This window comes from Rhinopithecus roxellana, chromosome 1 (assembly GCF_007565055.1).
Source record: "Rhinopithecus roxellana isolate Shanxi Qingling chromosome 1, ASM756505v1, whole genome shotgun sequence".
Classification (NCBI taxonomy): domain Eukaryota; kingdom Metazoa; phylum Chordata; class Mammalia; order Primates; family Cercopithecidae; genus Rhinopithecus; species Rhinopithecus roxellana.
The window spans coordinates 1,984,195-2,009,511 of NC_044549.1; the positions used below are offsets into that span (position 1 = coordinate 1,984,195).

Below are 25,317 nucleotides of genomic sequence, written 5' to 3' on the forward strand. Positions count from 1 at the left end.
GAACATTTTAAACATCTGTTATGAATTTAAACGGGTTTAATAATACAGGAGAACTTTTGTAATGACCTTATGTGTCATTTAGACTGCCATTTCTTCATAATAAGTCTCACAAGTGTTCTGAATAATTAAAAAGTAATTTATCCTGGGCTTCCTTTTTATTTCATTAAAGATATGCAAAGTCACATGCAGTATGTAAAAATAAATCTATATACTATAATCCATGGATTACATAAGACTTTTAAAAATCTTTCTTTCTTTAAGTATTCTATATGTGTTGATTGCTACCACCAAGTTGTAAAAGTTGTCTTTTGAGTGATTGTAAGCAGAACACAATTCACAATAGTGCTTAGTGCTTTTTCAAATCCATTAATCTCCTGAGTGACATTTACATATATCTATGAATTATATTAACTACTTCATCTACATTTGAATACAAAATTACTTAAATCGATCATAGAAAGCGTTCTTTAGTAGGTGAGAGTGAAGTGATTATTCTCTTTTTAGTTTAGCTCAATTGAGTTTAATATTAGGGTTTTGTCTTATGCTTATAATCACAGGTGTGTTTCCTAAGACTTAAATTTAAGATCAAACCACCCTGTGGAGAGCTAGTCATATGGTATTATAAGATTTTCCTAATTTGTGCATAGCAATGTAAGCAATTTAAAATAATCACAGTGATAAAAGTGGACATTTCTGAATTATTTGAGTGAGTGTGTCACCCTCTTTGAAACACTTAATATTTATTCAATACATAAGTTCTGAGCACTTCCATTAAAAATCTAACCATTAAAAATATAAAATCACCAGCCTGGGCAACATGGTGAAACCCCATCTCTTAAAAAAAATACAAAAATTAGTCAAGCATGATGGCACTTGACTGTATTCCTAGGTACTTGAGAGGCTGGGGTAGAAGGATGCTTGAGCCTGAGAGGTTGAGGCTGCAGTGGATGTGATTGCACTACTGCACTCCACCTGGGTGACACAGTGAGACCCCGTCTCAAGGAAAAAAAGTATATATATACATATATATTAATATATACACAAATTAAAGAATTTATATATGTAAGTCATTAAAATACACTCCCTTAAAAGATAATATAGGCAATTCCCACCTTAAAATGATTGAAGGTTCTTTGTTTGCAAGTAACAGCAACAGACTGTGGCTTACTTCACTCAAGGTTCAGATCTCAGAGAATGTAAGTGGATTTGGTTCTGTCGTATGCTCTCCACCATGCTGTGAACCTACCACTGCTCACGGCTAAAAGAAGTCAGGTGTGTTGATTTGTAATCCTACATGCACTGCCCTTAATGAGAGAGCAGAAAGTTCCTCAAAAGAAGAGAAAGTGATTGGTGGATAGAAAGCCCTCACACGTCTTCTGTGAATCGCCCCTGTTTCCAAAATACATTTTTAAATATGTTTGGAAGAGTAGGTAATGAATGGCTTTCTTGAACTTTGGACAATGACTTCAGCAGAATTCAGGGCTCTAGAAGTAGTAATTTCCAGTAAAGAAAGCTGCTGCACTCTGAAATCTGATTTTTCTTTTACTGGGTGAATATGGACCACGTGACACTCAGACTGCACCTCAATTGCTTCATTGATAAAACAGAGATGCACGAACTTGTCTGTTTCTGTTACTCAGTTCTGGTGGTGACCACCTAACATTTCTAAAAGTACTATGGAAAACGAAAGGTGCTGTATATTTTTAAATAAATCAGGAATAAAGGAGGTGCAACTAGAGAGAAAGCTGTGGAAGACAAATAGCCCAATCTAGTCCCCTTTTAATCACTGAAATAGAGTTCTGATACTACAACAGAAGAAATGGTTCCTGTGTTGTAATTTTGCTGACTCATCAGGAAACAAAGGATGAAGGTTCGTCTACCTTAAAGACAAACATTACAGATTTATATTCAAGCAAGTTTATTCTTATTCTGAGAGTCAGGCTGTTTGTGGGATACTCATGGGGCCTGGAGAAGTTGCGAATAAAGAAAGCTTTAGAAATAAGAGGAGCTGGGTTTGCTCTAAGATAGAGGATATGGGAAAGAAAGAACACAAATGAGTGGCATTTATTGAAAGTTCTGTCCATTCTGAGTAGTTGATATGCATTGTCTCTTGTAATTCTCAAAGTAACTCACAGAAGTAGTAACTCGATATCTGTTTCACATGTGCGAAAATGTAGGCAGTAACTATTGAGTAACTTATCCAGTAAGTGGGAAGCTGGTCTGTAAACCCAGATGCGAAACTTATCCTCTAAGCAAAGGATATCTGCTCTCCTTCCTCCTAAAATCTTTTATTCTACCAAACAAGTACAATAAAAGTCAAGGTGAAAGCAATTTGTGTGCAGGGATGTTCTTCGAAATGTGTGCGAAGGTGCACATGCTATGTGGAAAACATACACAATTTTATAACTGGCAATAAAGTATATATCTAGTTTAACAGTTTTATCACTTCCCGGTGCTCAAATATGTTCCTGTTAAATTACATAATATTCGATGTGGCTGATGCAGATGAGTAATTGGTAGAAGTAAGGAGAGAAGTAGGCTTCTAGTGATACTATCATATATTGCTAAATAGCCCTGCTTCAAATAGTTTTTGCTCACAACTTGTGGTTCCAGAAAGATGAAGTCCGAAGGATCAGTAAGATTTTTGGCAGATACTGCTGTAGGCTGTGGTGGGAGTCACAGAAGTTACATAATGTCCCCTGAAACGTCCTTTGTTATTCTGATCCAAGAAGTGCTCGTTCCTCATCTAACTGTGGTCCACTTTTAAGGAAGAAGCTTTATCTACTTAATTTTTGAAGAGTAAAAACCATGGCACTGTCCAAATGATAAATTGTATTTTTTATATTTCATTAAGCTCCATGTAATCCTAGATATGGCTCATATGCTGCCAGCTTACTTTCTTCTCATGTTTTGCGCATGAATTCATTTGTAATGCAATGCTACTGAAACTGATTACTGTATTAATTTTTCCTCCTTTTTGGAATGTTATGTTATGCTTAAAATAGCTAAGAACTATTCACATATGCAAAAATAATTGTGCCATTCATTAGTTAAAAAGTCTATAAAATGTGTCTTCGGAAAGTATTTACAGGTATTTTCTCGATTGTAGCTGATTGATTTTTATCAGTTACTTTTGAGATAAAAATTGGTACCCTTCCTGGATTAATTAAATTGAATACATTCTAAGGGAAAAGTTTAGCCTAGATCCTTACACCTTGCATTTTCCACTGAGAGAGATTATGCAAAAGAGCATTATAAGTGTACTAAAATTTGACATTTAAAAGAATTTGTTATGGCCCATTATTTCCTCTAACAATGAAAATGTGAAGGCAGCAGATGTGAATAAATCAATAAGCATGCTTTTGATACAGCAGCCATGTTTTTGGTTTATTCGGCTCTGCTGTTAATGCACTGGGGGAAAAAAAAAAAACAGTATCATTTTGAGTGATTTATAAAAATGTTTTTCTGATTATATCATTTCATTGTTTATAGCTTTTAACAACTCCAACACACTGATTCTGGTGTTTTGAAACACAAATACATCTTGACGTCTGATGTATTCTATTTATTCTGCTATTTGGCATCTCTGAATAAATACGTTATTACTTTCAGGTGGGAAAGGTGGAAAAAAGAAGAAAAATAAAAACTCTTCTAAACCACAGAAAAACAATGGATCCACTTGGGCCAATGTCCCTCTACCTCCTCCCCCAGTCCAGCCTCTTCCTGGTACAGAGCTGGAACACTATGCGGCGGAACAACAAGAAAATGGGTAAAGATATTTCATATACTAACAAAATGGCCAGGGCTCTCCTCTCGTCTCTGTTGTTCCTTTTTGCCATCATCTTATGTTCTCTTACTGTTTCCTTTGGCCCCCACCACCATGTTCATTGCATTTTCCCCTCTTTTATTGTTTGCGCTGTCTATATATTTTTTGCTGGTAAATACAAAACAGCACATATTGAGGACTGAGAATCCTTGGCCTTCAAGTGCCTTAGATTGTCTGCAATCATGATAATGCAGCCTCCATTTATAATATTGCTTGTTAGTTTGAAAGCAAGTACCCACAGCTCTGTGAACTAAAGAGCCACTCCTGAGAAGGGCTGAAAAGGGAATTAAAATAACCTGCTTCATCATCCCTTGCAGTTCTCTAATGACTTGATGCCTGGCCGTAGCAGGGCGCCACTGCAGAGCTCCATCACAATGGGATAATTGTAGGGACCTGGCCAGTGGGTAGAACTTTAATCATCAGCTCCGATGGGAACTTAGGGGCCAGAGCAATTGTAGAGCCGATGCACACTCGGTAATGGAACCTTTTTAAGTCGCAGCATTTTCTTCGAGGGCCTTGAAATGTGGCCGGTTTCCTTAGTCTTTCCCAAATGTCTCACAAGAGCGGGTTTTCCTCTGTTGGTTTAAGCCTTAATTGATTTTAAATACAAAGACACTGATACTTTTTATCCTCTAATTTCAAAAAAAAAAAAAAAACACTGGTCAAAAAATCATACTGTTTCCTTTTCCAGTTGAATAATTCTGAATGCTTTGTCTTTCTTATCATTCCCAGGTCAGTGTTTATTTTGACTGGGCCTTTATGTAAGCTAAAAATATAGATAAAAGCAGTTCTCCTTGTCGCAGGATTTTTTTTTTTTTTACTTAGAAATATTTAGATATTAAAATAAATCCATTCATTTCTATAATGGTTTTTTTTTTTTTTGTCTTGGTTTAAAAAAATCACATATACATGCTCATAAATTTTTTCTTCATCCTCTTTTATTTGTACATAACTCTTGTCTTTGAGGTCTTCAGATTAATTTTTCTAACTAGAATTTTCTGTGTCATAACATTAGCTTCCTTTAATGATATCATTTGCATTTTGATAAATAAAATATATATACACATATGCTCTATATATGCAATGTATATATGTATACACACACACACTAATATTTTTTGTCTATGACTTCCTCTCCCTCCAAAAGCCTTCATTTGTCTCTCTGAGATTGTGGCACTTATCATATATGCATATATTGTTATTTTAATTCTTTTAAGTTCACATTTGAAATGGGAAACTAAAAGCATATTCTGTGTCCTCTTTCTCTAACTTAAAAATAAAATTCTGTAGATGATCTTAATTTGTATTAATGTTATAAATGTGTCAGTGTCACATGAATCATGAACAATGAAAAACCAAAGCTGTATATTCCACAAGAAAAGATTACTACAGAGCTTAGAAATCTGCATTTCAAAAGCTGTGTAGTCAGAGAATACAGAAATGGGGACTTGTAAAACGGGAAGAGAAAGTAGTGCTGTTAAGGGTTATATGCATAAAGTCTTGAACTCATATAACATGAAAACTGTGGATAATTTGGAGTTTTCTTTTCCCACTGAGTCTACTAAATAATACATAGACTATAGTAATTCCTGTAACCCCCTGCAATAAAACTAATTAATTCAAAATCAATGCTAAACTTCTCACTTTATTTTATTATCTTGCAGTGGAATTGGAAATATTCATGAAATAATAGATGGAACAAATTTTTATGATTTAACACAAATTATTTTCAGTATAATTAAGATATAAAACCCAAAATTGTTTCTACATATTTGGAAACTTTATTTTTATGTATATGTATTTTGAGTCACTTACCTTCAAGTTCTTGTTTGTCTTAAATACCTAGTATTTGCTTAAAAAAAAGTTATCATTCTTACTAAAAATAGTGGTTAGATCTTAGTCAGTAATATTGACAACAAAATTCAATTTCGTTATTTTTTGAGTTCAGTTTTTAAAAGGCTGACACTTGAAAATTATTATTTAATTGTTTATAATAAAAACATATTTAAAGTTAATATAAAAACAACAAATACAAATTAATAGATTTTGGCATGATTTTGTCCATTTTTTGATGTATTCTTTATACTTCTATGTTTTCTAATTGGTGAACCATATGATACTGAAAAAGAAAGATTATTGAACACAGTACAGTATTCTACTGTTCATAATATTAAGTAATTCACAAAAGAAATCTTCAAAATTGATCTTCTAGAAAACTTTTCTGTAATTTAGAACCTTCATAATTCAGGTTTAAGCTTTTCTTGGTATACAAAATATAAAAACTTCAGATACTTTTTTTGCTCCTGATACTTATTAGAGACCAGACACTAAACATTGTCTTGCTCCTGACACACACACATGCACACACACAAACACACACAATTTTGTATGATAAGCCCTAGCTGAGCAATGTGGAAGAACTAATGATTTCCCTACAGAAAGGGGCAATTATATATACTAGGGAAGCCTGGGGAAAGCTTGTAGAAGTAAAGTTTTGAGGTGAATCTAGAATCATTTATTCACGAATAATAGAAAAACATTTGGTAGCTGCTGGATGCCAGGCACGGAGCCAAAAATAAGGACAACGATAACAAGAAAATGTCTCTGTCCAAAAGTGGTCTAGCATGAGAATAGATTGTCAGTCAACAGCTATAACAAAATTGTACTGTTGTTGCGATTTTCTGTGCGAATGGAGACAAATTTCCCTGGCCAAAGACCAAAAAAAGAAAAAAAAAGACAATAAATATAATACAATGAAAGACGAGGAGACAGGAAATAGCAAATAGCCCCATTAGTCTTCCTTTTGAATTCCCACCCTCTTTTAGTGAAGGTTATTTGCCTGCGTGTTTGTGTTATTCCTAACGCTTGCTCCTCTATTGTGGTACTCCTCATGTTGCCCTTCACTGCGTGTCTGTGTCCTTCATCAGTTTGTCACTGATGTGTGAGGCTTGTTGAGTTTGAAAACTGCACAGAGTAGGAGATAATCTAAGAAGATGTTTGAAGCCAATTGTGGAGCTTTGTATGTCACATTGGAGTCTGAAGTTTGAGTACAGATGATGGATTGGAGGATGTGAGGCTGGGGCAGGTAGATAAAGCATGGAATATCACAGTAGAATGGTTAATATCATGTAAATGATAAGGGAATAAAACAAAGCAATGGCAATGGGATGGAGGAAAGGTAAGTATTTAGGAGATATACCTAGCTAATGGTAATCATCACCTTGAAAATATTGTCTCTAGTTTTTTGTTACAATATTTAGTATTATTTCTAAAAAGCTTAGCTATCATCAGTTTTCATTCTAAGCCTTTCCCCACAATATCAAAATAAATATCAAAATAAAATAAAAAGTATCAGAATATCAAAAGTTACCAACTACCCAAAGAAGAAAATTATTTGTTAATTCAGTAATATAGCAATGATGGCAATGCTTTATCCCATCAATATTCTTCTCTCAGCTTGACAAAAATATGTCAAAATGTATTAATCCCTAGCTATAAATACAGTGCATTTTATGATAGTCATATGATTCTAGGAAGAATTCAATGGTAATTAAATTGAAAAGTGGGGCTTTTCTTTGCTACTGCCATTAGAGATTGGCAAGCTTCTGCCAGTGTTGAACTTTATTGTATTTTTATTAGTAATTTGGTATTTGTGTCTGGCCTTTTACAGGTTCATTCACATGCAACATTGATTTGTTGTCATCTTTATTATTATTTGCCAGGCAAGACAGATAATATGATGCCTCATAGTTCACTGACAATAAAGTCAAAGAACAAAACCTTCTCCCAGAAAGGCTGACCAAAAGATCTTTGGTTTGGCATTAGCAGCATTTTCACAGTCTTTTTCAATGTTACTACAAGAAAAAGTTGAAATTCTGTCACTCAAATAAGATGTGTATCTGTAAAATGTGAAGGAAACCAGAAAAACAGAGCTACACTTCATAAAATTTACAGTGTCATCTGTTACTTTCTCATCCATCTTTGGTAACTGCATGAAACCTACGTATTTGTTGCTTGCGATGGATTAAGACATGAACACCATAGAGATAGCAGACCATTCTTCTCCTTCATATGATATACTCCATGCCCCAACTTTCCTTCATTTATTCTTTCAAGTTCTTTTAGTCTTTTCTTTTATCTCTTTTTCCATTTTTCCTCTTTTGGCACATGGTAAGTAGACGGATCTGTGGACATTTTTCAGCTTCACTATCCCCAAAAGGGTAAAGAATTTGCTCTTTCCTGTTCTAAATTATCTTTACAAAAAAAAATGACACAGAAAAATTGGTGACAATTGGCTGGGCACGGTGGCTCAGTCCTGTAATCCCAGCACTTTGGGAGGCTGAGGCAGGTGGATCATGAGGTCAGGAGATCGAGACCATCCTGGCTAATGTGGTGAAACCCTGTCTCTACTAAAAATACAAAAAACTAGCCGGTCGTGGTGGTGGTGCCTGTAGTCCCAGCTACTCGGGAGGCGGAGGCAGGAGAATGGTGTGAACCCAGGAGGCAGAGCTTGCAGTGAGCCAAGATCACGCCACTGCACTCCAGCCTGGGAGATTGAGGCTTAGACATAGTCAATGGATGTCAATGGATGGAATAAAGAGAAGTAAATATTTTTATTCAGACCATTCTGTTGTTTTCATAGATGAATTTGTAAGTGGCAGGCAAGATTGATTAGAAGATGGGAAAAACTAAAAGCAGCAAATCCCACCAGGACAGTGAGTTACAATATTTTAAAGCAATAGGATCTTTTTCCATGTGGAATTTAATTGTCATCGCCAACATATAAAACAGATAAAAAAGGCATCAATTTTTTAGAGCAATATGTTTTTTCAATTCAGATTAACACTGATTATATAGTCAATTAAATGGGAATACAGTTTAAATGATGGTATTTTCTAGTATAAAAATTGCTATTTGTAACACACTAGTGTGTATCTGTTGTTTATAATGTCTAATATTATAATAGAGATTCAGGAGGAAATATTCCTTTCAAACCGTGCAGGACTTCTGAAACAGGGTCTTGCAACTCATTTACGTAGCCTCCTCAAGAGAAGAAAATGGCCATGGAAACAAAAATAATGGAGTTAAAATGATAACTAGCTTGGAAGGAAGAATCTTTGGAATTTGGGAAAAAGAGTTTAGGGGTCTAAGGAAATTGAACATCCAAAGATGCTATTATTCCCCCCAAAAAAACAAACAAAAACGCTTTCTGTAACTATCTGTCACCCACAGGAAAACGTCAAACTCCTTGTAGGGCTGATAAGGCCTTCAGTGACCAGCCTATCCCTGGTCAGATATAAGCAAGAGAATAGATTCTCTTGCTTCTTCCATGGCCAATTTTCTTCTTTCTTTGCCAGCTCTTGGCATTTAGGGAAATATTTGAACTCTTCAAATTATTTTCTCTTCCTCTGGGCTTCCACACGTGTTGCTTAAAATATTCCTTTTACTGGTGGTCAACATAGCCCTGCCCAACTCCAGAACTAGTTTAGACCTCCTGCTTTCTGCTTTTGTAGCATCATTGATTGTTTGTTTCATATCAGCTTTCCCCACTGAAATGTATGCTCTGGGAAATAGATTCAGGGCCCTGACACATAGCTGTCCAAAAAAATAAATTTATAGTTGTTTTTTAAATAAAGTTTATTTTTACATCTGTTTTAGGCTCACAGCAAAATTGAGCAGAAGGTACAGGTTTATCCCAGCCCCTACACATTGATAGCCTCCCCAGCTATCAACATTCTCCACCAGAGTGGGACATTGGTTACAAATGATGCACATACAGTGACACATCATCATCGCCCAGAGTCCACAGTTTACAGTAGGGTTCTCTCTGTGTTGCACGTTCTGTGGATTTGGACAGATGTAATACATGTGTCCACCGTTATTGTACAATACAGAGTGGTTTCACTGCCCTAAAATTCCTCTGTGCTCTGCCTATCCATGACTTCCTCCCATCTAGCCTCTGGAAACTACTCATCTTTTTCCTGTCTCCATAGTGTTGCCTTTTCCAGGGTGTCAAGTAGTTGGAATCGTATTGTGTGTACCTTTTTTAGACCTTTCACTTGGTGATATGCGTTCACGTTTCTCCCATGTCTTTCTATGGCTTGACAGCGCATTTCTTTTTAGCAACAAATAATACTTCATTGCATGGATGTTCTGCAACTTATTTATCCATCTACCTACTGGGAGACACACTGCAGTTTATTCATCCATCTACCTACTGGGAGACATGTTGGTTGCGTCCACATTTTGGCAATTATGAATAACACCAATATAAATATACAAGTTCAAATTTTATGATAATTCAGCTTTTAAACAGAATAAATGAAAAGGCTTTCAAGTGAAATATTCAAGAATCATCCGGACATTTATGAGTTACTGTTTGTAAGAAGGATCAAGACTATAGATGTAGATTTCTGATATTTACTAATACCACAGTTTCCCTCATGAATAGCTCCCATGTACGAGAAACTGTACTAGGTGCAAGAAGTAGCTGAGAATTACAGCTTTCTTAAATTTAAGAATCTCACAAAATAGTGGGAGAAAAGAGACACAGAAACAAATAATCTCAATATAATATGGGGAGTACCACAATATAAGTATTATGGAATTCCAATTAATTCCATTTGGAGTGGAGAAGAGAAGACTTCACGAAACTGATGACATTTGAAGTGACTCTGGTTGAAGGAAGAGTAGGCACTTACAAGCAAGTGATTTGAGAACAGTCATAAACAGAGGCAGACTTTAAAAAAAATAGGGTATATGGATGTTGAGGAAATAGTGCGAGATTAAGCTAGAAAAATGAGTTTATCAGATGAAGATGGATTTTTTAGACCCACCTAATGAGTTGGAGAGGTTTTTGTTTTTGTTTTTAAATAATGCTAGTTATAATCACTGAACAATTTTAGGCTTAAGCATGATGTGAATGAAGATTTTAGAGACATAATTCTGTTGCATGTGGGTGAGAAAGGGCAGAAGAAAAGTTGATACCAGAAAAATAGGAGAAAGCTAATGAGCTAGTTTACAGCAGGAAACTGATGTGTGATTGTGGGAGTGGGGATGAAGTGTAGGAGAAAGATTCACTAGATATTTAAGATGTTGAATTTATAAGACCATTATATCCATTAATATTATTTATCTTTTCCTTGTCTGTGTTTAAAAGGATGTCATAATCTGATTTCTGAAAGTATTCGGACTACAGAGAATTGAAATAAAAATGCTATTGATTTTGTCTCATGGTTAAAACTTTTTGGATTAATTTTCTAAGAAAATACCGTTTTAAATAATTGTTATATTTTACACTCAAAATTTTTTTGAAGGATAGATCGCAGGCTAAACTTTTTTTTCCTACAATAGAAGTATCATTTTTATTTTATAGGGCAAGGTTTTGAACTCCCGTTTTATGTTTTGCATTTGGATGACAAGATAAAGAACATTGGTTTTCACTGAGAAAATTAGGAGAATCAAAGAGATACTGAATGCATTTATATCATAGTCTTAATGACATATGGAATGAAAGGTTATCAGATATCTAGAATAAGAATAAGTAAAATTCTCCAATACTTCTTAGATAATCAATCAGCTATATTGGCATGTAATGTTGGTGCACAAGTATGAACAGGCGAAGGAAGTAGTTAAATCTATGAGCACTAAATTCATTAATTGTCTTTAATTAGCAATTTGTTTTTTTCACATGAGTAAGTTTGTTGGGAAGTTATTGCCTCTTGTAACTGTGGGGTAACAATTAGCTAATAAGGTCTTTTAAGAATAAATTAAGATATTGAGATAACAGATGTAATTACAATTAGAAGTTAAGATAACAGCCAGGTGATTTACTGTGGTGACACCAACAGCTTCAGGAAGAAATGAACCGCGAGAGCATTTCAGATACCATGTGGTTGCTGCTTACTGCCAGTAGAATTGCGTGCATGTATGTGTATGTGTATTTGTGTCAATGTGCCTATTTTTCTCATTTAATTTCAGCTATGACAGTGATAGTTGGTGCCCACCATTGCCAGTACAAACTTACTTACATCAAGGTCTGGAAGATGAACTGGAAGAAGATGATGATAGGGTCCCAACACCTCCTGTCCGAGGCGTGGCTTCTTCTCCTGCTATCTCCTTTGGACAGCAGTCCACTGCAACTCTTACTCCATCCCCACGGGAAGAGATGCAACCCATGCTGCAGGCTCACCTGGATGAATTGACAAGAGCCTATCAGTTTGATATAGCAAAACAAACATGGTAAATATCTTCATTAAGTCAAGAGACCCATACTTTCAACACATGGATTTTTTAAAAATAAATTCACAAGAGATTCTGATAGAACTACACAGCTAGGTTTAAAAGTGATTTTGTATAACTCCTTAATCATTTAGATAAATATATTCACTGCAGAAATGTTAAATAATTTGGCCAAAACTAGAACTAGAACTGAAACTGGAACTGGAGCTGGAACTAGAACTAGAACTAAAATTACAACTAGAGCAAGAATTCAAATCTGCTATATTTCAGGCTAAAGTGCTCTTGGCTACACCAGAGTCTTCTCTGATTTATGGTTTATCTTCAGTTAGCATATCCTTGAACTCACATCCCATGATGTAATAAAAGAGTCCTTTTAGATTCCTCAAAGTGCCTGTGATTAATTCTGTATGTGGTTGTCAATATGTAAATGTGAGCTTCTGCAAATCACATGTGGTCAGTATTAGTTATTAAAAGACTCTCTTTACCTGAGTTAAACACAACAGAAAAAAACAACAATATTAGTATCAGTAAATGCATGAAAAACAGGAGTAATCAAAAATTTAACATTTCTTTTTCTAATCAATCTATAAACTTCTATAAACTATAGGTGGCAATTTACCTAGGTATCCTGAGGAATTAACACAGATATATAAATGGGACTAACTCTCACAATTTTATACAGGTTTTTTTTTTTGTTTTGTTATTCAATGTTTCTATTTTAATTTTCAAAGGCAAGACTGTTATATCACTATTTTAAATCTCCATGTCATACTCCAATTTTCTTCTGTTGATTTACACTTTGTGCTTGAAGTCTGAGTAAATTTTTTAAATAGTGTTTGTTTTGTTTTTTAAAATAGTTCTAGTCTTGGGGATAAATAATTCTTATGCTCATTATTAATGAAGTATTTATTTTTAAAATACAGCTAACTGTACATAGAAAGAGATACCAAAAGCAGTAGTATTACTTAAAGATCATTACAAACAGCCTCTTTTCTTAAGATAAGACATTCTTGAACATTGTCCAACGATTGTCAGATGCTTTCTCAAAGGTCAAAGACAACTTGCTGTTAAATGCTATTATTTGTCATCAATCTGCTTTTTATAAAACATCACTATGTAAGCTGAAGTCAGCTGCTTCAAGAGCCATAGAATTCCTTCATGTTAATTAATGAAGCAATGCAGTTTGGTCGTCTAAAGCACAGACTCAAGCTGAAGGGTTCTCAAATTTGCCTACATTTTAGAACCATTTGGACAACCTTAAAATATATTGGTACCTGGGCTCCACTCCCAGAGAAAGATTCTGACTGCCATGATCTGGAATTTGACTGCAACAGCCAAAGTTGGGACTACTGCTGTGGAGATGAACCTGTCTTACTGGCTGCATGACTTTGGGCAACTTGCTAAACATTTATATGCTATAGTTTCCCCGTGTGTAAAATGATGGTGATAATAGGAATTAGCTCATATAGGAAATTAGACCACCTATATTTCTGATAGCAAGTACAAGTTTCAAGGGTCCCTAAGACCACTCTGAAGTTTGAGAATTCTCTATAGTAAGTCATGGAGCTCACCAAAAGATTTTACACCCAAAGCTACAGTTTATTACAGTGAAAAGACATCCATTAACATCAGCCAAAAGAAGAAATGCATGGGACATAGTCCAGGAAAATTCCAAAAGCAGAGCTTCCAGTTGTCCTCTCTCAGTGGAATCATAGACAGCGTTACTTTCCCAACAAAAAGCGTGACATTAAACACCAGGGAGAATTGCCAGCCAGGGATGGGCACACCTTCCCTGAGGTCCTGCGACTTCATTTTGGCTCTGTCACACAGGCATTGTTACTACCCACATGGCTGACCTCAATTTCCAGCCCCTCCAGAGGCTGAGGTGATACCGTGCAACTCGAAGCCCCACCATAAATCATATTGCTATGCTTTCTGGAGTAGCCTAAGGTCTCTAGGTAAACAGAGAGACTTTTATCAAGCAGGACATTCTAAGGGCTTAGAGATTACTTCCCAGGAGTAGAGGGCAAAGGCCTAATCTCTCTTGGGTCGAGCTTCAATTCTTTTGTTACATATCCTACTTTTTGTGAGAATGAAATGAGTATGAACTTATATACTACTGTACCTGGCTGTGTATTAGCTGTTGTTATTTAGAAAGGTCTGGGTTTTCACCCCTGTGTTGTTCACTGCTGTCTTCCCACACTTAGAAGAGTGTACCACTTAGTAAGTGCTTGATAGATATTTGCTAAAAGAATGAACAAATTAGTTCATCTCCGCCTGCTGCAAACACCCCTAGAGGACACCCTGTTTCTTTTTCTGAGTGTGTTCCTACTCAGCCAGCAATCTTTCCGAACGTCTTGGCTGACTCCACCTCTAGGAGTCAGGAGCCTGCATGTGCTTCTGGTTTGGAAGTGACTCTCCATCTGGTGGCACATCGACATCATAGGAGGACTGTTTAACAAATAATGATTCCCAGGCTCCGCCTCCCAGGATCTGTTTCTATTGATTCATGAAGTAAACAGCACAGTGCCTGTCACTGGAAGATATTTATAAATGGGTTATGTATACTCTTCCTGTATTTCATTTTACCTCTTAATTGTGCTTAAAAAGGAGCACATTTTTCATCCATCAAGGTATATTTGTTTTATCAAGAGGTGTCAACAGTGATGTAGGGACCAGACTGTTGGTGTGATCCATCCTTTCCAGGACCCAAGTCCACATCCTTACAGGAGAATGAATCATATTGCCCTGTAGCCTCTTGCTCATCACTCGGCTGCCTCCCTTCCCAATTCATAAGCAGATTGGAGACAACATTTATAGCAAGATGTGCTCATCTATCCTCAAGCTTTTCTGTAGTAATACTTAGGAAACTTGCTATTTCTTCTGATTTTTCAACCAGCAGGCTGTGATGAATACCAAATACTAACTTGGGGCCTCAACTTCCTAATCTATTAAAGATTGAAGATTGGGGTCTGATGATATTGAGGTAACTTCCAGAACTAGAAATTGTTTTAACATTGAAATACCAAGAATCCTGTTAACACTGAGGTTGGTTACATGTTCAAGAAGCCAGTTGGGAGAGGAATATTAAACAAATTCCGGAAGATTAAAATACCTTTCCCGAAGCATGCAAATGACAGAGAAAAATAATCTAATGTCTTTCATTCACGAGCCAACACTAAAAATGCATAGTACTTTTTAATATCTCCCTTAAATAGCATGGTCTTTTAAATACCTTTTTTATGAAGGCAAAGAAAATACTTACTATGTTAAAACATGTAGTACGTTCACTTTTTAAGGCTGGTAACAAATAACAATGAATTGATTTCATTTAGCATTTTATGGTTTTGAAGAAAATCTGAGTAGACTCAAAACAAATCAACTGGACCTTACTGCCCAGCTTCACATTTTGTTAGCTACCTGGTTTGAAACAAGTCACTTAAATTTGACCTTCACTTTAATAAATTCTAAAGAAGGTTGGGCCAAGCATGATAGCTCATGCCTGTAATCCCAGCACTTTGGGAGGCTGAGGCAGGACGCTTGCTTAAGCCCAGGAGTTTCAGACCAGCCTAGACAATATAGTCCCACTCTACAAAACATTTAAAAACTAGTTGGGCATGGTGAAGCTCACCTGTAATGCCAGCTACTTGGGAGGCTGAGGCAGGAGGATCACTTAAGCCTGGGAAGTCAGGGATGTAGTGAGACATGATTGCATCTCCAGCCTGGGTGGCAGAACAAGACCCTGTCTCTCAAAATAAATGAATGAATGAATGAATGAATAAAGAAATAAATAAGAGTTGATAATGCATGATCTATTTATTTCATAAGGCTGAGATTAGAATTATTTATTCATTGCAAAAGGTTTATGATATACACTAGTGTTCTAAACACAGAGAATGCTTAGATGAATCGTTTATGACTTTGAGGAGTTTAAGACTTTGGTGAGTGAGACAGATGCATAAATAGCTGCTGGAGCACAAATCAGTTGTGCCTGCCCTACACTGGGTTACAGTGAACGTGGAAATAGCCTTCCAGCCTTGATGTGAGAGGGACCGTGTGGGGAGGAAGCCTTCCAGGGTGGGGAATGTGTTCAGGGTTGGGAGGCAGGGACTATTAGGACCTCATGTGACATCTTTTCTTCATAAGGGCCAGCAGGCAGCATGGGTTACACAGACTGAGTAGAATTTTGACATTAAACTGGGGACAAAGGTGTAGTATTTTTGGAGAAAAATGTCCACTTTACATAGTTCCTCGTGGCGAATATTCCTAGGCCCCTCTAGATGACTTCTTTTCACAAAAATACTGGGTCCGTAGTTTTTTTCCTCCACGTATTATCCCAAGTGAAGAGTTTAGTGGTCTATGTTTTCCTTGTTTGGTGAAGCTCATATTCATAGTCATTGTCTCTGCTGAAAGCATTACGAGCTCCAAAATTAGTTAATGGAAAGGAAGAAGACAATATGAGTCACTATAGCATGCATTTAATTAAAATTATGATTTTGTTGCATGTTAATGAGTTGCTTCTCTTTTTTAAATTTCATTTGAATTCTAGGCACATTCAAAGCAATAATCAACCTCCACAGCCTCCGGTTCCACCATTAGGTTATGTGTCCGGAGCCTTGATTTCTGATTTGGAAACAGATGTTCCAGATGATGATGCTGACGACGAAGAGGAAGCTTTAGAAATCCCCAGGCCCCTGAGAGCACTGGACCAGACTCCTGGATCCAGTATGGACAATCTAGACAGCTCTGTGACAGGTAATGGAACCAATTTAATAGGAATAACTGACCTACTGGTAACGTTAAAATGCATCAAAAATCAACTACTTCCTTATTGTAAGATTTATTCCACTCCATCTATTTCTGTAACATTTCAAATATGTTAATGTTAAATACGAAATTCAGAAAGGATTTGGAAATACTTTTGCTTTCCTGCAAAAATGATAAGAAAATTCATGAATTTTAAAGAGCGTTAAAGACATGAAAGAAAACTCAATTGTATCTAGGGCTTTCATAGAGAATTTCACTGTACTAGGAAACCAAGTCTATTACATGAAAACCTTGACTTTTAGAAATGATCTTTTTTATATATATCAGGAACAGCATATGAAGTGAATGCAATCTTAAAATGCTTCTTGATATTTCACTCTGTAAAATCATTCACTGATAGAAAGTAAGCAAGTCTCCTGAATAAGGCAGTTTAAGGTTGCACAAGGTATTATTTTTAGAGTAAAGGAAATGTATAGCGAGATAACCCATATGTTTATGCATTTCACATTTGCTGAATCTAGTAGGTGCTTCTCTTCCAAGAAATGCGGTTATTTTTTCTGTGCACTTCTTTGGCTTTCTCTTGCCTTGTTCACCAAGTGAAACAGTTCCATTAGAACTCCTCTGCGATGATCCCAGGACTGAGGCATAACCTATTTTCAGGGATTTAAATGGACCACATTTTTTAAAGAAAACTTTAAATCCTAATATGGCCACAATGAATATGGAGAAAACTAAAAATTCAGTCTTTCTATTCAAATAGATATACATTGTTGGAGACACAAGAAAATGTCCTCCTACATGACTGTGTAGACAGAGCTACTACAAACTGAAGTCTGGTCTCTGCATTTCACTGGGTCTTCTCAGAAGACTGCTCATATTTGTATTTACTGTGATGACATCTTTCGTCCTAGGAGGTATTTGACCACAATCTCACTTAATTATGCCAACAGCTTCCAAACTTTCACAGATTTTACACAATGTGTTAGAGTTCTGCAAACACTGATGGAAACTGGCTTATGACAATGATAAAGCAGCATCAGTGCCTATGATTTCCCTCTGCATTCCTCCCTGAATTACACAATGTGTGATGCACGAGCCCATTTTTCAGTTTTTCTTCTTACTTAGGGTCTGGTCTGCTTGCCAGCCTAATTAAGATTTAAGAGCTGCAGATACACTGCTGTGGTTTGAAATCCAGATCCAACCGAAGGTGACAGAGCACAGGTTAAAATCCTCAAATGCAGAGAGCGGACTTATTAGTGCACTTTTATGTTAAACCCCTTTGCCTGAGTTTCCAGCATAATCTCCTTCAGGGTAAAATTCTGCATATTTTTGCATATTTCACTGATGGTACTGAACTCTTTTCCATTAGAAATGCAGTAACAAACTGCAATAATGATGAAAAAAAGTCAGCTATAATCTGTGTAGTTCTTTTATTAAATATTATAATGTCAAAGATGATAAATATCTCTATAAATCAGGGGAATGCCGTTTCGCACTTTTACATGCTCACCTGTGACATGTTAGGCTACCTGATGTGACTGCAGCTCAAGCAATCTGCATTTTTCCTGTAGCCAGTGTAATGTTCACTCCAAATGAAGCTTTTATTGCTAAGAAAAAAGTCTGGTTTCCTCCTTGAATTCACTGCTTAATTACTGCCATATATAAAAACCTCAGGTGTTTAGGTTTGTATTCCATGATGAGCTTATCCTATGAATAATACATCTCTTTAGTGAAAGAAGTTGTGCTCTACACAAAAGTAGCCAAATACAAACCCACTCTTTTTTTTCTCTTTCTCTTCCACAATAACTTTGTGGAGAAGGTGTGATCAAAGATTTAATTTGCTTTCTGTGGTATGTGAGTGCTTATGAGTGTGTGTGTGTGAGAGAGTATGTGTTAGGTGTGTGAGTGTATTGGAATGTGGATGTGGGTGCTTGTGTACGGAGTGTGTGTATAAACGTGTGAGAGTGTAGATAAGGCTGTAAGTGTGATAAAGTGTGTGCGCATGCACACATGCAGACACGTATGAGAATAGCCCTGAGGTGGATGTATATAGAGACTGAATATTAGAGAAATCAGCAGGCCAATGAATGTTGTTCTAACGTGCTTATGTTTTCCTCAGACTCTTCAGGTTAGTTTAATAGCACTGAATGAGGTGGGCAATAAAACAGGCATTATTTCTACGAGCTTTTTACGTTTTTAACATGGTAAGTGCCCATACAGTGGATGCGGATCATACCACCAGTTACTGTGGGTTCTAAATGTGTTTGTGGTGGGAATAAATTAGTCATTACCTCCCCCTGAAATTTTGTTAGTTATTTTCACTTTCTTGAAACTAATGACCATTTTATTAAATAGATCTCACAGTTACAGGAGGCAGCATGGGTTACACAGTCCCTGAAACTCTGAAGCCAATCAGAATATTGGATTCCAGTCTCTGACACTCTGAAGCCAATCAGAATATTGGGTTCCAGTCCCTGAAACTCTGAAGCCAATCAGAATGTTAGTTCAATAACAACCCTGAGATGGGCTAGTAAGCCCGTATGTGAAATTAGGCAGAATTTTACTTGGATATATTGCACTTCACAGCTGCCACATTAGGGAATATATCAGCAGTTATTCAGGGCCAGAAACCATCTTTTTGTAAAGAAATAAGCATGTTAACTGCAAAAGTTTTTATAGCAACTAATTTGTGAGGGAGTTCTTAAATTTTGAAATGATGGTCTATGAGGGAAGAAGGCTAAAAAAAGAAGAAAGTAACAGCAGTTCCATATCCCATGATCTCAGTAGTGGATAATACGTATTTGCAGGTCTGCTGTTAATATTTCTTTCTTTCTACAACAAACACCTATTGAATGCCTATCACTTCTAATCACTTGGCTAAAAATTTAGATTCAATAATAATAATAATAGGTAACACATATACAACCTTTACTAAGTGCAAGGCATCTTTCTCTTCTTTTTTTTTTTTTTGACGGAGTCTCGCTCTATCGCCCAGGCTGGAGTGAGTGGCGCCATCTTGGCTCCCTGCAAGCTCCGCCCCCCGGGTTCCCGCCATTCTCCTGGCTCCGCCTCCCGAGGAGCTGGGACCACAGGCGCCGCCACCTCGCCCGGCTAGTTTTTTGTATTTTTAGTAGAGACGGGGTTTCACCGTGTTAGCCAGGATGGTCTCCATCTCCTGCCCTCGTGATCCATATGCCTCGGCCTCCCAAAGTGCTGGGATTACAGGCACGAGCCACTGCGGCCGGCCCATGCAAGGCATCTTTCTAAGCAGTAGCCTGTATTTCGGGTGGTCGCATGAGCTAAGAATAGGTTTCACATTTTTGAAAGGGTTATGGGAAAACAAGAAACAAACAAACAAAAACTAAGAAGAATGTATGACAGGGACAGCAAAGCCTAAAATACTTAGTGTTTGTCATTTTACAGAAAAAGTTTGCTGATCCCAATTATAAAGTTTTAGTGTATGTTAATTCATTTAATCCTCACAACCCTACTAATAGTATTATTTTCATTTACTAGACTAAAAACTTGAGTCACCGAGGGTTTTAAAGCCTTTTTCCAGGTTACCCACCTGAGAAATGGAAGAAGAATGTTCAAAATCGATCAGTCTTACTCTAAAGACAAATTATCATGATCCCTGCTCTGGGAACACACAACTTTCTTCTGATCTGTGGCATAGGCATATTTAAGAGGAAAATAATATGCTGGTTTGTTGCTTAATATGTGGAACTGAGTGTGTGTATATAAACACACATGAATAAATATGTATACAAGCACAACATATAATTTTCTCTCTAGAAACATGAGTCCTTTTTCCTCAAGCATTTAATCAAGATCAAGATATTAATTTTAGTTGTGACTTTTGTGATGCATTTTTTTCACATTCAGTTCTGTGTTTATTTATAGTGACCCATGCTACCAAAATTCAGCTCTAGCAGCACTTTTGCAGTGAACCTCATTTTAATAATTTTCGTAATCTGTGCTCATAATGCACACTTGTTTGATTGTAATAAAATACAACATACTTATTTATTACAGCTCACTGGACTCTGTTTGCGCTAGAAAGTAAACATAAAGGCTTGTTTCTGTCTTCAGGAATAAACCTGTAATTTCTTCCTAAATGCCAAACCGTTGGGTAACGGTGGGGGAGAGGGCTCCAGTACTTCTTTCTGTAACTTCCATGGTGGGAGTCAAGGGTAATTATTTCCTGAATTTAATGACACCACCAGGAAAAACGAAACAGAAGGCAGTAGGAGAGAGTGCAGGGGGAAAATGTCCTCAACGTGTAGCAGAGCTTCTAACTGCCTCCGTGATCACAAAAAGGAAGACTGAGATTGTGTCCTGTTCAGTGAGACAAGTAGAAAGTTTCCTCGACTGCTGGACTCCACATGAATCCCACAGCTGAAAGGAAATCATGGCTCTATATTTTCTAGTTTATGTGTTTGGAGGTTTGTACTGGAACTCCCACAGCAGTCAATATGCAAACAATGAAACCTGGCGGCCTCACCATCTGACGCAACCACACAGCTTTTAGAGCCTCGGCCACTAAAATATTTGACCTGAAACTTTGCTTTTCTACAAAACTTAAAGGAAAATAAGTTTAGTATTGAGGAAAATGTCAGGGATAATGCCACAATAATCAAATTAATTTCTTAGACGACTTCAACAAGTTTGATGTCTTTAAAGAACAGCTAAATATGTATTTCAAAATTGAGCAGATAAAAAGGGGAAGGGGGACATTACACATGTAATTTTTATCTGACTGAAGCAAGGTATCAAGCATCATATGTCCCAATGAAGACATTTTTACTTGCTTATTTTGCTTTCCATATGTATTACACATTCCTTTTCTTTTTTTCTTTCTTTCTTTTGTTGTTTGTTTGTTTGAAATGGAGTCTCGCTCTGTCACCCAGGCTGGAGTGTAGTGGTGCAATCTTTGTTCAGTGCAACCTCCACCTCCCAGGTTCAAGAGATTCTCCTGCCTCAGCCTCCTGAGTAGCTGGAATTGCAGGCCCAGGCCACTACGCTGAGCTAATTTTTTTGTATTTTTAGTAGAGACAGGGTTTCACCATGTTGGCCAAGCTGTTCTTAAACTCCTGACCTCAGGTGATCTTCCCACTTTAGCCTCCCAAAGTGCTGGGATTAGAGATGATTACACATTCTTTTCTTTCTGAGGCATGCAGGTAGAATCGTTGCATATTCAAAATGTTTGAGTGAAAGAAGAAGTTCTGCAGATTTTACATGTTTTTCTACATGTAGGCAAAGGTCAATATTTGGATTAATTCATCTAAAGACGTTTGTAGCTGCAGCTTTTACTTAACAGATAGACAAATAACATTGAATAGGAAAAGTTCATAGATTAAATATTGGTTGAAAAAAATGGGGGACGGCTAGTTTTTGTATCTCATAAAAATGGTAATGCAACAATTAGCAGGGTCATATTATAAAGCACAGACTTTACTCTAGCTTAATGGATCTAAGGATAAGCATTTATCAGCAAGGAAAGATTTAGCATAAAACGACATGTAAATGAATTGATGACTGATCATAAATTAATTTTAGTGCTGAAGATGTAATAGAGACACAGCAAGATGCCACTTTATCATGCTATTTTACTGCTCAGTAACATTCGAGCAACAACTTAATGTCCTGTGTGCAGGACTACTTTAACAGCTTGAATACATTTGAGATTTTTTTGTGGCCTTTCTGAAATTTAAATCAGGGAAATTTGGTACGATTGAAAATGTAAACACAAATAAATTTGGCTATCTGACGTAAATTCATTTTTCATTAAACGTTTAAATATGTATTGATTATGTTTGGGGTTAAAACATGTCAAATTGGTATGGAGTGCTTATAATTTGTAAGAAGCCTGTAGCCGAATTGGTTTCACCTGGGGTTCATTTTAATTTTCATGTTTATACTTACGTTTAGGAAAGAAAAATCAGTTATCACAAAAGTGACTTACTTTCAAATTTGCGAATTCATATTTTTATTTTTGTTCATTCATTTACTTCTCTCTCTCTCTCTCTTTTTTTAGAGGGGAAATTGTTTACCTAGATCTTCAGCTCATTGTTCATGTTTAAATCTCAACATTTTTCCTTTTTTTAGAAAGGCCACTAAGAGGTAAAATCAGTGGGTGTTCAATATATTTTAGCCATTTTACAGAAGGAATTTTAATATTTTATATACTATTTGATTTATGGAATGTGGCCAAATGTCTTTTAAAAATATTTACCATAGATATGCCCATTCCATACATCTTAACCAAACTGTAGAGGAAGGGAGGTCAAAGATACCAGACAGAGAGGTGGAGAGATGAAAAGAAGGAGAGAGAAAATTTCTTTCTATGTTCCTTGCCCTCCGTTTTGAAGGCAAACACAACTACACTAACATGAGACACTTCCGTCTCTTCGGATTGAGTCACGAGATTTCCTGTTGCCTGACATGGCCAAGTATCTGTAGCCACATATCTTGAATTCTAAAGTCATCTATCTTGTCTCTTTGCTCTTACAAGAAGTACAAAAGAAAGAATAGCTGATGTTCTTTCTGTATTTACCAATACTCACTTGAAGCCCTGTCTTCCATGTTACTCTCTCTTCCCAGAGGGAGACAAAAAGCAGCAGGGAAAACTTGTTGCATAATTGGGAGTTTTAAGGACATACAAGGAGCACTAAAGGCTGGGAGAGAGGCAGAGCAAACACACAAAGGCAGGAAGTAGTCCGTTTGTTTAGAGTATCACAAGTGTGTGTGTGGAAGTGCTCGGATGAAGGACTGGCAAGTTACCGCAGGGAGATAAATGGGATTATTTGAGGCAGAAAGTTAGGCTGACTCTCTGCTAGGAGGTCTCACAGGATATAATTTCTTCAGTGCTACTACTGTAGTGTAGGATTTACTGATTTCACCTCTCAATAGCTACACCACAGTCAGTTTTATAGGTTCAGAGACCAAATGTGTCCCTCTGCTAGATCCTCAGGCTGGAATTACACAGCAAGCAGACATAGACATGAAACCAAAGAAACTCAACTATTTTTAGGCTGGTTATAGTGGAAGAATAAAAATTTTAGAAAACAAATCACTGGGCCAAGTGCCTTAAGATGGATAAACATGGATGGAAAAGTTACACTCCAAAGAAACAAAGCTGCCACTTAATGTAAATTTTTTATCTTAATTTTTAAAAGATATTGCTAAATATCAATATTTAAGTGTATCAAAGCATAACCAATACACACATGTATATATCACATATATGTCTACTATTTATATAGTATCATCATATTCCTTATTTAATAAACTTTCTAAGAGTTCCTATGAGAAAGTTCTTTCTATTGCTAAGAAATTACACATCAAATAATGTCATACACAGAATTATAAAATAATGAAAAAGTTGAATGCATTTAATTCCATATGCCTACTGTTTATTGAATTTCTAATGTAAAATGTCCCTGAACAAGAAATACGAAAATAGATACGAAATAGTTCCTAACCTCCAGAATTCCATTGTCTAGGAGAGGAAACATATGTGCAGCAGACCGTAATATATAGAGAGAACTGATATGCGAGTTTATGTGTAGTGTTTGGAAACCAAAGGAGGTAGAGAGATGGATTCTCCCTATAATAAGATAGAATTAAGGTGATAACAGAGATGGCATTTAATTTAGACTTTAAAGTTTGTCAGTGGTTAATAGCGTTAGTGGCAATATCTCTGTCTAAAGAATGAAAGATGATGTTATGTAAATGAGCAAGGAGACACACAGGCTGTAAGAGAGTGAATGAGGACTAATACACAGCAGGTATATTAGTCTGGTGTCACACTACTATAAAGATATTACTGGAGACTGGGTAATTTATAAACAAAAGAGGTTTAACTGACTCACAGTTCCGCATGGCTGGAGAGGCCTCAGGAAACTTACAATCATGGCAGAAGACAAAGGAGCATGTCTTACAGGGTAGCAGGAGAGAGAGCGAGCGAGCAGGGGAAATGCCAGACACTTATCGAACAACCAGTTATCATGAGAACAGCCTGAGGGAAACCGCCCCCATGATCCACTCACCCCCACAAAGTCCCCCCCTTGACACATGGGGATTACAATTCGAGATGAAATTTGGGTGTGGATGCAGAGCCACATCATATCAGTAGGCTAGGCTAGATATTGAAGAGTTGCAAATACTTAACTAGCTGTTTGGATATGGCATTGGCTAGCTGGGTAAGGCTTTAAACAGAGGAACACATGTATGTAAGTGGTTCACAAAGATAGTGCAGAAAGCAATGAGGAAGACAGAAGAGATGAGAATGAAAGTAGGTAGGAGGAGTTTAGGAGTGAAGTAAGATGAAGATTAAAGAGATGTTTATTTGGACAGTAAGAGCAGGCATTTAGAAAACAGAAAACAGCACAGGGAAGGGACTGGGAGTGAGCTTTCAGACGTTTTTAAACTATCCTCAGTTCCAGAGTTTCATATTCTTTTGTGACCCCCTCACTGAATTT

At 36.6% G+C, this 25,317-nt stretch overlaps 1 protein-coding gene across 1 annotated transcript in view; it reads left to right on the top strand.

Annotated features, from left to right (window-relative positions):
• Nucleotides 1–25,317, top strand: part of ROBO2 (roundabout guidance receptor 2) — a 615,454-nt gene that overhangs the window by 573,808 nt on the left and 16,329 nt on the right. Inside the window, exons 22-24 of the mRNA XM_030939677.1 lie at nucleotides 3,613–3,769; nucleotides 11,807–12,067; nucleotides 16,617–16,822. Coding sequence (XP_030795537.1) covers nucleotides 3,613–3,769; nucleotides 11,807–12,067; nucleotides 16,617–16,822 — 624 coding nt within the window. The remainder of the gene's footprint in view (nucleotides 1–3,612; nucleotides 3,770–11,806; nucleotides 12,068–16,616; nucleotides 16,823–25,317) is intronic.